This window comes from Brassica rapa, chromosome A05, assembly GCF_000309985.2.
Source record: "Brassica rapa cultivar Chiifu-401-42 chromosome A05, CAAS_Brap_v3.01, whole genome shotgun sequence".
NCBI classification, from domain to species: Eukaryota; Viridiplantae; Streptophyta; class Magnoliopsida; order Brassicales; family Brassicaceae; genus Brassica; species Brassica rapa.
In genome coordinates this window covers 26,164,671-26,180,750 of record NC_024799.2, presented here as the reverse complement: position 1 = coordinate 26,180,750, position 16,080 = coordinate 26,164,671, and the positions used below count along the sequence as shown (strand labels likewise).

The 16,080-nt window shown below is 35.2% G+C and overlaps 4 protein-coding genes across 4 annotated transcripts; 2 read left to right on the top strand and 2 right to left on the bottom strand.

The window, feature by feature from the left end:
- Positions 1-650: 650 nt before the first annotated feature.
- LOC103870675 (E3 ubiquitin-protein ligase CHIP) lies at positions 651-2,765 on the bottom strand. Its single transcript, XM_009148834.3, has 8 exons — positions 2,469-2,765; positions 2,232-2,299; positions 2,083-2,146; positions 1,896-1,967; positions 1,502-1,635; positions 1,257-1,410; positions 1,060-1,170; positions 651-965 (listed from the first exon to the last, which is right to left on the bottom strand). Exons 1-8 carry the CDS (start codon positions 2,583-2,585, stop codon positions 837-839), a joined length of 849 nt encoding a protein of 282 aa, XP_009147082.2. The 5' UTR covers positions 2,586-2,765; the 3' UTR covers positions 651-836.
- Positions 2,766-2,985: 220 nt separating this feature from the next.
- Positions 2,986-9,870, top strand: LOC103870674 (lysine-rich arabinogalactan protein 19-like). The gene is made up of 2 exons (XM_033292374.1): positions 2,986-5,090; positions 5,183-9,870. The coding sequence occupies exons 1-2, from the start codon at positions 4,644-4,646 to the stop codon at positions 5,276-5,278; spliced, it is 543 nt and encodes a 180-aa protein (XP_033148265.1). The 5' UTR covers positions 2,986-4,643; the 3' UTR covers positions 5,279-9,870.
- LOC103870776 lies at positions 5,118-6,747 on the bottom strand. Its single transcript, XM_033292741.1, has 5 exons — positions 6,735-6,747; positions 6,033-6,082; positions 5,851-5,943; positions 5,619-5,756; positions 5,118-5,527 (listed from the first exon to the last, which is right to left on the bottom strand). Exons 1-5 carry the CDS (start codon positions 6,745-6,747, stop codon positions 5,504-5,506), a joined length of 318 nt encoding a protein of 105 aa, XP_033148632.1. The 3' UTR covers positions 5,118-5,503.
- Positions 9,871-14,645: 4,775 nt separating the features above from the next.
- Positions 14,646-15,853, top strand: LOC103870673 (auxin-induced in root cultures protein 12). Its single transcript, XM_009148831.3, has one exon. It carries the CDS (start codon positions 14,917-14,919, stop codon positions 15,646-15,648), a length of 732 nt encoding a protein of 243 aa, XP_009147079.2. The 5' UTR covers positions 14,646-14,916; the 3' UTR covers positions 15,649-15,853.
- The last annotated feature ends 227 nt before the right edge of the window (positions 15,854-16,080 follow it).

Genomic DNA, 16,080 nt, shown 5'->3' with positions numbered 1-16,080 from the left:
AGAAAATTGGAATATTAAATAGGTAAGGAGAGGAAGGAATATGGAATCATCCTAAACCACTCTTTGGTGTTTGTTTCCTCACCCAACTTTCACAGATAAGGCCAAGCAAAAGAAAGAATTCGATTCTTCCAACCTTTTTTTATCCACAAGAAGTAACTTTTTACAATAAAAGTACATCTTTATTCTACGTATGGGGATAAAAGAAAAAGTAAAAGAATCCTAAGAATCCACGATGGTGGGTTTACTCTCTACGTGTCCCCAGTGGAATCATGTATACAATGAAAATAATTTTTATCTCTCTATGACTATCTATTCAAATACCCCCAAGATATCCGCCTGATTACTAGGCAGAAGAATTGAGTGAGTGGTCTATTCATTACTTTGAAATTTGAATGTATTCACCCCCATCATTCTATCCATTTGCATAATAAGAACAATAATTATGATTATCGTAATCACTACTTTACCTTTTTTAACAACGAGAATCCGGAATTATAACTCACAATCTCTTTGGTGGGGGTGACAAGGTTAAGTAATGCAACTCTAGCTTTCATAGTTAATTGAAAACTAATCACATTTTTCTACCACATGTGGCGTATGAGATTGCAGAGGAACTGCGTTATGGTTATAGACTAAACGCAAAGGCCCCATTGTGTGCAAAATAAATATATATATATATATACAAGGTAAGAGTATCTTACACTTGAACCATTGGCTAGCAGAAAACACACAAAACTGAAAACGGTAACTTCAAAAGTCTGTTTTGTTCAAACACTGAGTAGTTAAACTCAATATCTCTCCCGCTTCATTGTGTGTATGTTCAAGGCCCATCTGAATCAACAACCCGTTTTGTAAGCCCAGACGTGCTTCTCTAGATACGCAGCCACTGCCTCTTTGATAGCCAGATTTGGAACGAGCTTGGATGGGTCGAGTTTCTCACGAGTTATAGGATCAAACTTTCCCACCTAGCAAGAGGTTTAAACGACCAAACCTTATGAATCTAAAAAGTAAAGACAGAGAGATATTAATGCTACATCAAAGAGAGACGATAATGCCAACCTTGTTAATATGTTCGAGGATTGCTGCTCTTTCATATGTAACCCCACTTGGAGAAATCACAGGATCCCGGAATATCTCAAGAGTGATGTTGCAACACAAGTAATCTGGCACCTGCAACAACACGGAATGGTATTGACATTAGATTTTGAATAGATGAAGGGATCATACAAACAGGTTTTGAAGAAAACTTAACGCACCTCAGTTGGTTTGTCTTCTTCTGCAGCTTTCTCAAACACTCGATCAAGAGCTTTCAGTTGATCGGTATGTGAAGAGTAGTCTTCTTCCGAGGACTCTTCTGTTCGAGACATATCTAAAGCACGTTGCTGATTAAGAGCAGCCACGCAAGTTTCCCTAAAACAAACATGAATATATTACCATTAAAAGCCACAGTGAAGCACAGTTCACCGTTTGCAACTGGATTAAGAAAAGAGACATAACCTACTTCAAACTATTCAATTCCCACGAGCGTCTTGCGGAAAGCAGCTCCCACTCCATGTATTTTGCTTTAGAAAGCTCTTCCCATATTTCTTCAACCATATACCCTGTTGGATTTGCGCCTCTTCCAAAATCCAAAGCCTATACGAAACGTAGCCACATGAAGTTATCAAAACCATTATTCTATAGTGGCTGATGATTTCAACAACTTAACCCATCCCTCATGTTTTTTCTCACAAAAACTAATGTCCATAGTATCCACTTACGATAGCATTCAAAAGAAAAGGATAGAGACTCAACTGATCCCTTGGAACGACACTACTTAGGTCTATACAATGACGTTGAAAAAAACCCATTTCCACTGTTAAATTATTTTATACAGAAGAAAAGAGGATGCATACCCTTTGCAACGCCTTGACTCCATCAGCATATTCTTCCCTCTGCAATAACGCAAGTCCTAGCATGTAGTGTGCCTGATAAGAGGGAGCCAAGAACGCAAGAAGACCACCAAAAAAAAAAAAACTTGCTTGATTCCATATATAGAGCATGATGCCAAGCAATAGAATATAACCAAAAGAGAATCAAAACCTTAACAGAATCGTGGTCAAGCTGAATAGCTTGGCGACAATCCTCTTCAACCCTAGTCCAATCCCTGAATTTGATGATACCAAGGTACAAACATAAACAACAAAGATGAACTCTAAATGCATAAGAACTGATAAACAAAACATACATACTTTCGCTTCATGTGGCAGAGAGCTCGATTAGTCCAGTACACAGGAACCTTCGGTGACAACGTTATCGCCTTTAACAAATCCACACAACAATCATAAGAATACAAAACCAATTGTGTATATATTCTCAATATGGATATATAATTACGCTTTAATTACAATTAAAATCGAGAACCCTAAAATCGAAAACCTAAAACGATGAAATGAGAAAAAAAGTTTTTAAGTGAGCGATCGTGTAACCTCTGTGTAAGCATCGATGGCGGCGCCGAAGCGTTCTTTCTTGAAGCAATTGTTGCCGTCTTCCTTTAACCGCTCGGCTTGTTTCGCCGCCATGGCGGAGACCGCGCCTGTCACCATCTCTAAGACAATTCGATCGAAACGAAGAGATTCTCTCTTTTTTTCCTGCTGCTCCTCCACGCTGATCTTCTTCTCCTCCGGCGGCGCGTGCGTAGAATCTCTCCTGGGGGGTGTTTAAGAAACGAGACGAAGCCGCGAAATTTCTCGAAGGGAGGGGAGAGGCAAAAGGTCTTTTTAACCGGGTCAGCCCGACGAGACTTTGGGCGAAATCTGAATGGCTTAAACGGCGTCGCCTCTTGGAATCTCTTGGTTTAGTTATTACATGGGAGATTTTTATCAGACAATTTACATTGACCAAAGAACCGGTTTATATTTGGGAGTTGACACTTGGGACTGGTAATTAGTTTAATTTTTTGACAAAATTTTTTTTTATTACTAGTCCCAAGTCCCAACTCAAAATTTTAATTAATTACTGGTCCCGACTCCCAATTATATACCGGTTCTTTGGTCAATGTATTGTTTGATAAAAATCTTCCATGTAATACAAATTTTATACTAAACCTAACCTATACAATGAACATAAAGTTGCACGCAAATCAACGAGAATTAATATAGATACAGCGACGACCAGTGAAAGTCTCTTGTTATCTGAAGTTGCATGCGTCCGGTCATGAATTAACACATGAAATTAGGCAAGATTTCATTAGTAGCAGATGGACATTAGTAAAAAAAAAATTATCCGCTAATAAGCACACTAAAAAAACATTTTTTAAACAAGCGATGGAAGCAAATATATGAATATTCCAGGATACATAACAAAAGAGAAGAGACTTCTACGGTCAGGCAAATAATTTTTTTTCCTACTTGTTTTCTTGGCTCCAACCTAGCCAATCTGTTGCTAACAACAACATCCAATTGAGAAACACGCTCAACAATCTCCTTACTCTTCTTTGTCGATACACTGTGAGCAATCACCTCACTTCTTGTAAGACCATCTTCAAAGCTATCATGAAGCAAGCAACTTCTTGCTACAAAAGGATAGTAAGAGTTACCATTTATAGGAGACAATAGTGAATGTTTTATACATGCCACCCATTATGCATCATAAGAGCATGCCCAAATTCTAAAGAAAAAAAAAACAATTAATATTATACTAATGCAGTTACTTTTCATTTTTTTGTTTATAAAACATAACTAATAAATAGGTGACACATGTGTGTATTAGTATTGGAACGGATTCTTAAAAGAGCTTAATTAAAAACTTCTCAATTTTCTCTTTCTTAGTTTTTCATTATTTTAACTAGGGATCTTCAACCCCGCGCAAGCGCGGGGTGCTTTTGTTTTTTGTTCCGATTTGGTTAGTCAGCATTATCCATCTCCTTTTAAAATCGATTTTTATCATTTATTTATAAAAGTTAGTCTATCAAACATGTTGGTTTTGCGTAAAACGAAAGTGATTTAATGAAAGACCCCAAGCTCGAAGACGCCTTCATCTGCCATGACCATTGATTTTGCATATAACATAACGAAAGTGAACGTGCAAATGGTAAAATTTGACAGTCACCTCGTGTCACCGCACCACCTATTTAAATTCTATTTTCATGCATTTCTTGATTCTCTGAGAGGTTTGGGATGAAGCGTATTCATAGTGAAAAGAAACTTGGTATCTTCTTCCGAAGGTTCCAACGCTCTCCCACTTTTTAAGCATTTCTCTTCTTGTGATCATTGATGGTGTTTGAGTGTTTTGTTCACCATCTTCATTCTTCTTCTATGTTTTATACTCCTTTTGCTCTCCTTTCTCTACATGACTTAATACATCCGCTAAATACTGAAATAAAAATATTTCAAATATTTGTTTATACGAAAAATAAAATAAAATACTTTTCATTTAAAATTTCGCTTATGTTGTTCTGAATTTAGTACATAATTGCTAGGATGCTGAAGCAAGGGTATGACAACGTACAATCATGCACAATAAGTGAATTTTAGAAAACATGTTACCTACTATCAATAAGAAAGTTGAGAATCAGTACATGCTGTAATGATCACCCCGAAATCCGAATCTATATTATAATACTATGAGACTTTCGTTGACCCATGAAAGGAAAGAGCTAAGCTATGCATCCAACAACAGTTGTTCCACCTGTTTCAGCTACTCCGCCACCAGCATCTCCGACTACACCTCCACCAGCAGTTACACCAACCGTCTCACCACCGCCAGCTCCAAAGGTTGCACCAGTTATCAGCCCAGCAGCTTCGCCTCCACAACCACCACAAAGCCCGCCTGTGCCAGCTCCAACAGTCTCACCACCGCTTGCATCGGCCTCTCCCCCACCGGCATCACCACCACCAGCAACTTCTCCACCCCCAGCTTCACCGCCTCTAGCGCTTACACCAATAACTCTACCACCAGAACCAGCTCCTTCCAAGCACAAGAAAAAGCACAAACACAAGAGGCATCACCATGCCCCAGCTCCAGCACCAACTCCTCCATGCCCTCCATCTCCTCCACTTCTAACAGATTCCCAGGACACGTCTCCAGCACTATCACCATTTCAGAACGCGGTAACACTCTCTTACTAAACTACAATCTTTAAAAAGAAACGCACTCTCACCAAACTGAATTATATAACAATCTTTAATTTCTGGTTTTACAGAATGGAGGAAATGCCTTGAACCAGCTAGAAGGAAGAGTAGCAATGTGGCTCAGCACCGTACTGGGAACTCTCCTCATGCTGGCTATCAGAGCCTAAGTCTCTAGCTTTCTTCTCACTATATCACCTATGTATCAACTCCAAAAGATACATTTTCCCTATTGTATACCAAACATTTTGATTAAAAAATAATACATTTTTTTCTTCTCTATTCTTTGCGGAAAATAAAATCATATCAAATTTGATCAGTACTTGAATCCTTGGAGGTTTCTTTGCGGAAGTCATACTCAACAATGACCAAGATTGTCAACCAGCTTATGATGCTTAAGAGTTAAGACATCCACCACACTGCCAAAACAAATTAAAAAAAAAATTCTTTTAAAGACTATCATATAACATGTCTCTTCAGGACAATTAAGCAAACCAAAGACTGGTGTACCTGGACAAAGACAAGGCCACGTTCATAAGCCAAACGGTTGATAAGCCGTTTAGTTCTCTCTCCGCATGAGTTGCAACTGAACTCCACTTGCAAACTTCTTCTTCTTGGTAGTTTAATATCTACAGAAGCAACCTGTCCCTGCATGAAATTAACCAAAAAAAGTCATCAGCGAGAGAAAGAGAGAAAGACACAAAACACCAACATCAAAGAGCAAACTTCTCATTGAGTTAACCTCTGAGGAGTCCTTTGATTCTTCTTCTTCTAGATCAGTGAGAGACCCTAAAACAGAAAACAACCGATTCCTTTGCTCGTGTGGTCCCCTCCTCTATCACAGCAACAGTTCTTGACCTGGAGAAACAGCAAAAGTATGAGACTTTTGTTGACCCATGAAAGGAAAGAGCTAAGCTTTGTTACCTGTGTTGAAGAGCCGATGTAGGAAAGAGCTAAGCTCTGATTATCATCTTCTACGTGAGACAATAAAAAGATGATAATCAGAAACAATTAAATATAAAAAGAGCCAAATTAACAGATTCGAAAAAGAGTCTCTTCTGTTCGAGCAATGGGAAACAATAGGCTTGAGAAAGCCATGGAGATGTGACAGCCATGGAGCTAAGCTCTGGTTCTCTTCCAGATTACCAGCTTCAGTTTCAGCTTGCGACAGCCATGGAGTTTCAGCATTCAAATTTCTCAACTTTTTTTTCCTATACACGCTTCATTTTTTCTTTATTTTCATGACGAGACTTTGATAGTACTCAAAACAGAGTCGCATATATATATATCTTGTAAATCAGGTTTCGTCTTGAATTAATTTAACATTTATTCAAAAAGATAAAAGAGATAGCCACATAACTGTTTAGATAATCGCTTAAGTATTTACCATGGAAGATTTAAGTAGATGATTTAGCCAGTGAAGGATCTTAACCTGAAAAGGAGATGAAGAATTAACCAAAATTTTCAACATCAAAGACATTTCAAAAAAATCAAACAACAGTGAAAATCAACTCAGGCTTTTGTTTAACAAACATCATTCCGAAAAATAAATCCGAATTGACAAATCTAGAGTGAATCCGTCAAATCCAGAGATCAAGTAACTAAATTCAAGCACTCCGGAAGAACCTTGCTTCTCCATCACTTGTTGACACTCCTTTGCAGGGAAGATACTCGATCGACTTCTATTATTTCGAGACAATAAATTATTGGAGTTTATAGAAAACTGAACTCTAGTGGAAGAGGAATCGCCTTCAAACGAAGGATCTCGAAGGAGATGGTAACCTAATCAGCGAAAGGCGACACATATGAGGATGGTAGCGGGCAGGAGAAACCCACGAAAGAAACCCAAAACCAGGATCAAACCCATAACGCGACAATCTGATAATTTGACATTTAAAAAAATAATAGAGGTGGGTCCCACATGCTTGCCTACGTGGATAGCTTAAGGAGCCTTGAAACTGGCTCATTATAATGTTGATTGTTTTAGTTTTAGGGACTTGTGTTTATAACCCACGGATAAGCAGATGAATGTTTTATGCATGTTCATTATGCATCATAAGCAGTTCTTTGGTATTATGGACAACAAATTACTTGAGCCCATTTGGAATACGAGTGACGAGTTTTCTTGTGTGACCCCATACCCAATGTTTGGCGTCAATACATATCCTTTGAACTTTCTTTGAACACGCGAATCAACACACATTGGCCTTCTCTAGCTTTCATGCAATTCCATTAAATGAATGTATAAACCATTGAAAAAATCTTAAGATGTGTGATGTGTCTGTTATAGACAAATGAACATTGTACGTTAGGACTTAGGATATATTTCTCCTTGACTGCTTCTAAGATTGTCAGAATGGTTTATGTTGAAATACTTGTGAAATAATATCAATAATAATACTTTTAGAACTGTCTAAAAGTATACGTGGAAAAAACGAGCTTACGCATAAAAATAGTGTGAATTTGGAGGCTAATATAATTGGCCACAATGCAAATGTGCTGGAGTATGTTTAGAGACTAATGACGCGTTCATCGGCAAATCTAAGGACTAGCTAGAGTGTGTGCAATTTCTTCTAAGCCCTTTTCCGACCTATCTTTTTCCCATTTCTTGTGACACTTCCTTTGTCTTACGTATTTGCTTTAATCTCTTGTCTGCATGGGATTTATTAATACTTTTGGTATAGTTAGGTGTCAAGTACTTTTATATAAGCAGCGACGATGATCTTTATGATTCTTTATAGATTTATAATTAATGCTTAATATATAGCGTATGAAAGATTTCATGAGGTCTAGTCGATATTTGTTGCTTGTTGTTAAATACCAGTTTCTCGCCCCATAATCCTGCCCCAAACTAGGATACACAAAAAATTAGTATCGTATGATGTTTTTATTATGTCGAAGTAATTAACGGTGTAAACAACGATATTCATTTCAAAGCATGCGTGGCGTTAAATTTTATGATTTGGTGTAGGTTAAAATGTTTTAATAGTATTGAAAAAACCTCTTTTTGTTGAGTATTGAAAAAACCTCATATCAAATATATAGATATCTAATTAATGTTTTCTTCATGGGCTCCTATTAGGGCTGGGCATAAAATCCGAAATCCGAAATCTGAACCGAATCCGAACCGAAACACCCGATCCGTACCCGATCCGAAATGTAAAAAATAACTCAATGGATCTTATAGGGTGTTATAAAACATATCTGAACCCGAAGTGTTATTAACCGAACCCGAATGGGTAACCCGAAAACCCGAAAAACCCGAAAACCCGAAAAAATCCGAAGAAACAGATCCGAATGTCCAAATTAATATATAATATTTCAAATATTCAATTTCATATTTATTTGGATATGATATCTAACAATAAGTATTGAAAATTTAAATAAACACCTTAAATACTCCATTATATACAATGAAGGATATATTTCTTATGTTTTACTTTTAAATTTTAGATTTTACTTTGGATATACCCGAACCGATCCGATATACCCCGAATCCGAATGATATATGGTTATTTCGGACATATCTGAACCGATCCGAAACGGAAGTGTTATATCCGAATCCGATCCGTACTTGTAAATTTACTAGAATGGGACCTATGAGGTGTTATAAAATGGAACCAAAATCTGAAAAACCCGATCCGAATCCGAACGGGTACCCAAACGCCCATGCCTAGCTCCTATGATAGATATTTACATAATGAATATACTATAAATAGGAGAAGAATATTATATTTTCCACGGACCACGTGAACCAGAAACACATAGGGATGTTATGCATAAACGTCAAGTATGCAATAATGCATGTACGCAGCCTTTTAACGTCTTCTTCTCCATCTTTCGTCTACATCTTATGAAAATTCGGAAAAGTGAGAGGGCTATTTCTATTGTCTTTCTTACGAAAACAATATCGACTTTTTCACGTATATATATTATTAGATTAAATAGAATCCCGGGAAATATTGCAGACATTAGGTATTGACAATTTGATCATCTGGGGTATATATAGTTTATAATTTACAATTTAATTAAAATAATGATTACTGAGTAAATTATTAGGAGTATAGATAAAAGAGCAATTGAGGGAGACGGGCATTGATTTATATATATTTTTTGGCATTGATATATTTACATTCAAAGTTGCCCAACAACTATGAAGGAAAAGCGAAAACACAAGACAAACAAGGAAATTAAATTTGTTTATTTCCAGTCCATATGAAATGACCCTTTGTTCAACATTATCGACACTACCGTTTAGGAAAAAAGACAAAAAACAAAAAATTGTATAGTTGTAACTAACATAACCTTTTTGATAATAAAAAATATATATTATCATTTCCCATTTTAACGTTGTCCACCCTTTGGTTATGTCAATTTTCTGAAATTCATATACAAAATCCAATCTACATTTTTTTAATCTCACGGTGGAGAAACTTCAAACCTTTACACACAAATAATTTAACAACGAACTATGGCTTCGACTCACTACAAGAAAACACCAATTTTGTAACTACAAGAATAGTTGGAAGATAGTTGCAACTATAGATATTATGACTATTTTGCAACTACTTGATTCAGTTAGAAATAGCTCGTCGCAAATAATGTTGGTTGCAAATTAGTCCCAAAAGAGCGACTAAAGTAAGACTATATAGTTAGTGGTATATTAGCAACTCGTTTGTAACTAATGTCGTAGTTGCAAAAATAATTTGAGACCACGGTTTTGGTCTCCTATTAGTTAGTAAATAGTAGTTGCTAGTTAGTATCTTTTTACTTGCGACTAATTTAAAACATTTATAAGTTAGTGGCTAATTTAAGTAACTAATTTGTGACTACAATATTTATTTTTAGTTACAAATTAGTTGCAGTGGTTTGCAACTATTTAGCAGCCACATTATTGGTATGCTTACAAATTAGTTGCATAATTTAGTGACCACTAAAAAAAATTAATTTGAATTTCTTGTTTAAAAAAAATATTCATTTAGAAATAAAAATTTATTATAATATTCGTTTTGGAATCAGAATTTATATATTAACTTCGAACTTAATCTGAAAGTCAAAAGTTAGAAATACAACAATTGAAATATTTTAAATTCCTATAAATGCAGAAGAAGTCGACTTTAAAATCTTTCGTTCCAGTTTCGAACCGGAACCATCAAGACCAAACCTACAAAATGAAAAGATAAAAACAAAGTTACAAGTAAGGCAAGAATGTATAGAAAGCAAAGAAATGAAAAGTTGAACCAAACATAATCAAAGCTCAAGATGTCATTACTAAAACAAGAAAACCATAAGTGAGAGAAAGACTTAACATGTCAAATTCAAGCACTGAAACAAATTGTAAGGCTTATGAGCCAAATAAGCAAGTAGTAATCCCAAGAGATGTCGTACTTTAAGCTAGAACATATCATTATGAAAGCAAACAAACCATAATTAAGACACAGACTAAACTTGACAAATTCAAGCATTTTAACTAGTCGTAAGGGTAAGGCAAAAACAAATAGATTATCATGAAGTTAATGTAAGAGTTTTAAGGCAGACAAAGAAACCAAACACAATAAAAAGTTAACCAAAATGAAGTGGATTATCATGACGATGTAACCATAAGTGGTGGAAATCAGCCAAACTATTGAGATATGTTTTAAACACACAACTAAACTCACCAAAATGAAGGGTTGAAGACAAAACCATGACTCACTTTTGCAAATATGAACTGGATATGTGTGTTTACAGGTATTCTTCTCTGGAACTAGACCGGGCATCATTGGATGGGAAAGGAAAGACCTAATAATCAAATGGATCGCAGGTAAGGAGCTAAGATAAAGTGAGTGCTCACCATTTGACACTTACAAGCTCAAATAACACCAGACTCCACCGACTGAAGGAACGACATTACCTTCGTACAAATCCACAAATCAAAGAGACCACACAATTTTATTTTATTAAACATCTAGAATTAGAAGAACCCAAATCTACAATATGAAGGAGAAAAGGAGAGAACCCATTACCGAGTGGTGCAGGCTTCTTCTGAGGCTGATTGTTATCAACCCTTCTCCCGCTGCTATACTCTCCCTCCCTCTGCCACAGTTATCAACCCTTTCATCAGTCTACTAAAATTTAAAAAATTGGTGGCACTTCCTTGACATTTCAACGAACACATGGTGTGCTAAAAAAATGAGAAACAGAAGAACAAAAATAGGGTTAGGCTAAGAATATAACCTGGTGGAAAGGAACGAGTCCAGCTATCTCTCTTGGGTCCATTGATAACACTAGTTCGAGCCCCTTTCACCGACCACACTCTGTTTCTCAGACACACATCGAAACAACAACAAAAGGAAGGTTTTTTTTTCCCAAAATTACAAATTTTCGGCTGCGGAAGGCTTCTCAAGCTTCTTCCTTCTCTGATAAACCTCGACCTGAGGTACTTCTCTGAACCCATCTCCGTCTTCTTCCTCCGATCTAATTATCTCAGACCAAAGATCAACTGTCACCAAACACCAACCTTTTCATGTTATACATAATTCTGAGTATGAAGTGTGATTATCTAAAGAATTTAGCAAACTGGAGTGTGAAGACAATCAAAATTCGGTGAAGAGAAAATTCTGAGATCAGAGTGTGAAGAAAAGAAAAAAATGATAGAACATAAAGGTCTAAAAGGAAGAAAGAGGATTTGGGTATCGAAAATCTATTCCCTAGAAAATGAGCGCTATATTAAAAAAAATTTGGACCTTAGAGCCAAATTGTGCGACCAAAGTGTAACTATCTAAAGGCATATAGTTGCAAAATAGTGACATATGGTAAAAGAAAATTACAATGAAATTTACCACTTATTTGTAACGCCTCATGTTTTGCAGTTTCAAATAATTGGCTAACAAGAGAAAACACTTGTTATATATCAATCTGAGAACTTATCAAATTATTAATGTGCAATAATCTAATTGATTTCTTTAACCCAAATCTAAATCATTGCATTTGAATGTATTACAAGTGGGTAGCATGGGTTTTGTGAAGATGTGCATGTCCAACTTTTACCAGTGATACAAATTTATACAAAATATAATCATTTTTGGATTTCTTCTGTTACCTACTAATGAAATATAGTAAAACAATTTTAAAAAGATATGTATTTTGGATAACTATTTAAGCAAATATGATTGCAGTGGCAAAGTAGTAATTCCTATTTGTGACTATTTTGTAACTTCTATATGTTTTGCCGTTGCAAATTAGTAGCTAAAGATATTCTTAACTCTAAATTTCATTCTTTTATTTTTAAAACTTATATGTAAAAAGAAATGATTTTATTTAAATAAAATAACTTGAATCATTTTTGTAAAACAATCTAACTGGATAAATGTAAACCTAATCAAAATTACTATACATGAATGTAATACAAATAGATGATACATGTTTGTAAATATTTGTGAATGTTTTAAATTTATATAAAAAAATACCCATTTATGGGTTTCTTACATTATTCTCTAATGATACATAGTAAAAAAATTGTGAAAATAATGTATTTTAGACAACTATTGAAACAAATTAGAAAATAATGTATTCTCTAATGATATGTAGTTGCAAAATAGTGACAAAAATTGCTACTAATTTATGACTAAATTAATTTTTAGAAGTTGCAAATAAGTCAAAAAATAACTGTACTTATACATATATATGTAGCAGACATTACAACTAATTTTTTTACTATATCTGGCATGTGTGATATGTTTTCATACCAATATTTAGCCACTGAATTGTTACTCTTTTTACTACAGTAAAAAATGTCCCAAAATTGTTGCTACTAATTTTCCACTCCTATAATTCAGTAGTAGCAACGCAGTTACAAATTGAATACACATACTACTATTTTGCAACCACAATATTAAACATACTAATAAAAATGCTATTCTTTTGATTAGAGTCACAAACGTATAATAAATATGTAGCTACTATTTTGCAACTATGATAATTAAATTATACAAGTAACTGATTTATAACTATTAAATTAAGAATGTAAGTTTTAGTTGAACATATATTGCTTTTTTTACTACTATTTTGTGTGACTACATAATTTAGTTACAAGAGAGTTACAAATGAATCCCAAATTAGCAACCGTATTACTACTGCATGTTTTAGTCGAAAAATTGCAACTAAGGTACAACCCATTACACATAATAACATAATAGTTGCAAATCCATTAGAAGGTAGTTTCACATATTTGCCACTACCAACCATAGTTGCAATTGTAGTCACTAAATTAATGTTTTCTTGTAGTGACTGGTGACACGTAGTATTAGAGTTGAGTTACAATAAAATATACGATTTGATGTAAATTGCAGTAAAAACTATGTGGTAGAAACTGTAGATTAATGTGGTGAGTTCGCAGTAAAAATATGAGTTATTATTTTATCAATATTATTTGATTGGTAACATTTTTGATGTATAAGTTGCAGTATATATTATTTTAAAATATAAATAATATTTTAATAATAAAATTTGAAAAAACAAAATACATAAATCAAAATTAACTAAGGATGTTGAAATTTTATGTACATTAATTTTTAATTACCAAACAATATTAAAAAAATAAAAATTAATAGAAAAATTTAATTGAATATTTAATTGGAACTTATACAAATATTTTATTTACATAACTTTTTAATCACCAAAGAAAATTAACAACTAAAATTATAGATTTTTTTAACTAATTAAAATGAAAATGTGATTTTAGAAAAGCTTTTTTGGTATAATTTAGAGAAAAACTTTGGCTAACTAGTATATAACCATAATAAATTGTTAAGTATATTGTATTAAATAATATAAACTAAACGTAAAGGCTACGTGGTTATGTATTATAATTTTTTGTTAAATTGTTAATATTCAGAAGGTAGTGGGTAGTTAATTGAAAAACCCAAATTTTTCTTTTAACTCAAATCTTAATACATGAGCTTTTTGTTGATGTAGATTTTAGATTTGAGTTATCATTTTTACAAAGGTTATAACTCAAAATTGTAACTCAATTATAGTCAATTATAACTCAAACACAACTTCAAAATCTTAAAACTAATTCATGATTGGTAACATTTTTGATTTAGATGCTTAACTCAACTTAAATCAAGTGTACTACATGTTACCAATCAAAGCCTATATGCGCGTTTAAATACACCGAGAATCAAGATAAAAGTCATGTGTATAGTTAACTAACTAATAAGTTTCTTTTTGCTGAATGCATGCATAAATCACGGCAACACCACATTATATTCCCTCAAACAACTAATAGTACAAATAAGCAGAATCTGTGTTTATCTGAAATTTATATACAAAGCTCCGTCTGCTTTTATTTCAGTTCAAAAAACTTTTTCTATTTTTTATCTCACAGCGACGCCCAAGGTAAAAGTCATGCATTCAAAAAAAAAAAATTACATTCCAACCCATCTTGACTGCACTGCACACAAAACCTTAAGTTGACAAATAGTAATAAAGTATAACAAAGACGCCACTTGCAGTCAACTTCCAAAAAGAACACGCACTCTCCACATGCTCTCTCTACCCAAATTCTTCCTTCGTTTTAAATCATCACCGATCTTTTTGTTTTCAACAAACACCGATTCACATCGTGAACGTGACTTTTTCTTATCAAGCAGTCAACTCAGCACGTGGCATCATCCTAACGGACCTTACCTGATTCCTTCATCGTAGGAAGCGGTGCACTGAATCACTTCCATAACTTTAGGATATTATTACCGTCTATATAGCCTAACGTTACATGTCTAAAATCTTTATCAAATACACACACACATAACACCAGAACTCAACCATGGCTTCTCATTCCTCTCTTCTTATTGTCTTAGCCGTTGCTTGTTTCGTTTCTCTCATCTCACCGGCGGTTTCACAAACTTGCTCTACACAGAACATACTCACCACCCAGAAAACTCCCTTTCAGACTTGCCTAGACCTTCCCGTACTCGACTCCTACCTCCACTACACTTACAATGAAACCAACTCATCTCTCTCCATCGCATTTGTCGCCACTCCAGCTCGACCCAGCGGCTGGGTCGCTTGGGCTATCAACCCCACGGGGACTGGAATGGCCGGGTCTCAAGCCTTTGTAGCACTCAGATCCGGACCCGGTGTGGCTCCCGTCGTGAAGACGTACAACATCAGTAGCTATAGTACTCTCGTCCAAGGAAAACTCGCCTTCGACTTTTGGGATCTACGCACCGAAGCCTTGACCGGGAACAGAGTCGTGATTCACACGTCGGTTAAGGTTCCGGCGGGAGAGGATAGCGTGAACCAGGTGTGGCAGATCGGCGGGAATGTGACCAACGGCCGTATTGGAATTCATCCTTTTACTCCGTCAAATTTGAAATCTACAGCCGTGCTGAGATTTAGTGGCTCTGACCCTCCCGCCTCTGCTCCGGGAGGTGGCGCCTCGACCACTCCCGGACAGGCGGGAGGTCCAGGGAACGCAGGTTCTATGACGACACGTGTAAACTTTGGGGTCAGTTTGGGAGTTTTGGTTTTGTTGGGTAGTATATTTATTTTGTGAAGGTGATCTTTCTCTTTCTCCGTTCCTTTTTTCTAGCACAATAATGGAGCTCCATACTTTTTAAACTTAGGCCATTTACTTCTTTTGTTTTCACCTTACCTTCTCTTGTCTCTCGCATTATTCTGAGTTGTTATTAGATTGTATGGACCATTACTATACTGTCATCTTATCTACTTAAAATTTACTGCGTACGCAGTCCCGCTCATTAGTGGTCTATTTCCACAGCTTCACGTAGATATTTCCTTAAGATACTTTCATCTGTGCTGTCTTTTTTAAGTCAAATAATTCGTAATAGAAGTTTTTAAAATGAACAAACCAACCAAACCTTAACAGCATATATGACCATGTTCGTGTGTGTTCTCTATTCCACTTCTTGATATATAATTTCAAAGTTATAAGAATTAATCATTTGCTTTGTTGTTGTCGGTGGTT

Bases quoted from the DNA above. Each gene is read 5' to 3' on its own strand.
- LOC103870673 (XM_009148831.3), top strand. From the start codon at position 14,917: ATGGCTTCTCATTCCTCTCTTCTTATTGTCTTAGCCGTTGCTTGTTTC.
- LOC103870776 (XM_033292741.1), bottom strand. The intron at 5,757-5,850 runs GTTAACTCAATG...AATTTCATGCAG, and splicing joins AATCAAAGGACTCCTCAGAG to GGACAGGTTGCTTCTGTAGA. The intron at 5,528-5,618 runs GTACACCAGTCT...TTGTTTTGGCAG, and splicing joins GTGGCCTTGTCTTTGTCCAG to TGTGGTGGATGTCTTAACTC.
- LOC103870674 (XM_033292374.1), top strand. From the start codon at position 4,644: ATGCATCCAACAACAGTTGTTCCACCTGTTTCAGCTACTCCGCCACCA. The intron at 5,091-5,182 runs GTAACACTCTCT...CTGGTTTTACAG, and splicing joins TATCACCATTTCAGAACGCG to AATGGAGGAAATGCCTTGAA.
- LOC103870675 (XM_009148834.3), bottom strand. From the start codon at position 2,585: ATGGTGACAGGCGCGGTCTCCGCCATGGCGGCGAAACAAGCCGAGCGG. The intron at 2,300-2,468 runs GTTACACGATCG...GATTTGTTAAAG, and splicing joins CCATCGATGCTTACACAGAG to GCGATAACGTTGTCACCGAA. The intron at 1,968-2,082 runs GTTTTGATTCTC...CCCTCTTATCAG, and splicing joins TTGACCACGATTCTGTTAAG to GCACACTACATGCTAGGACT.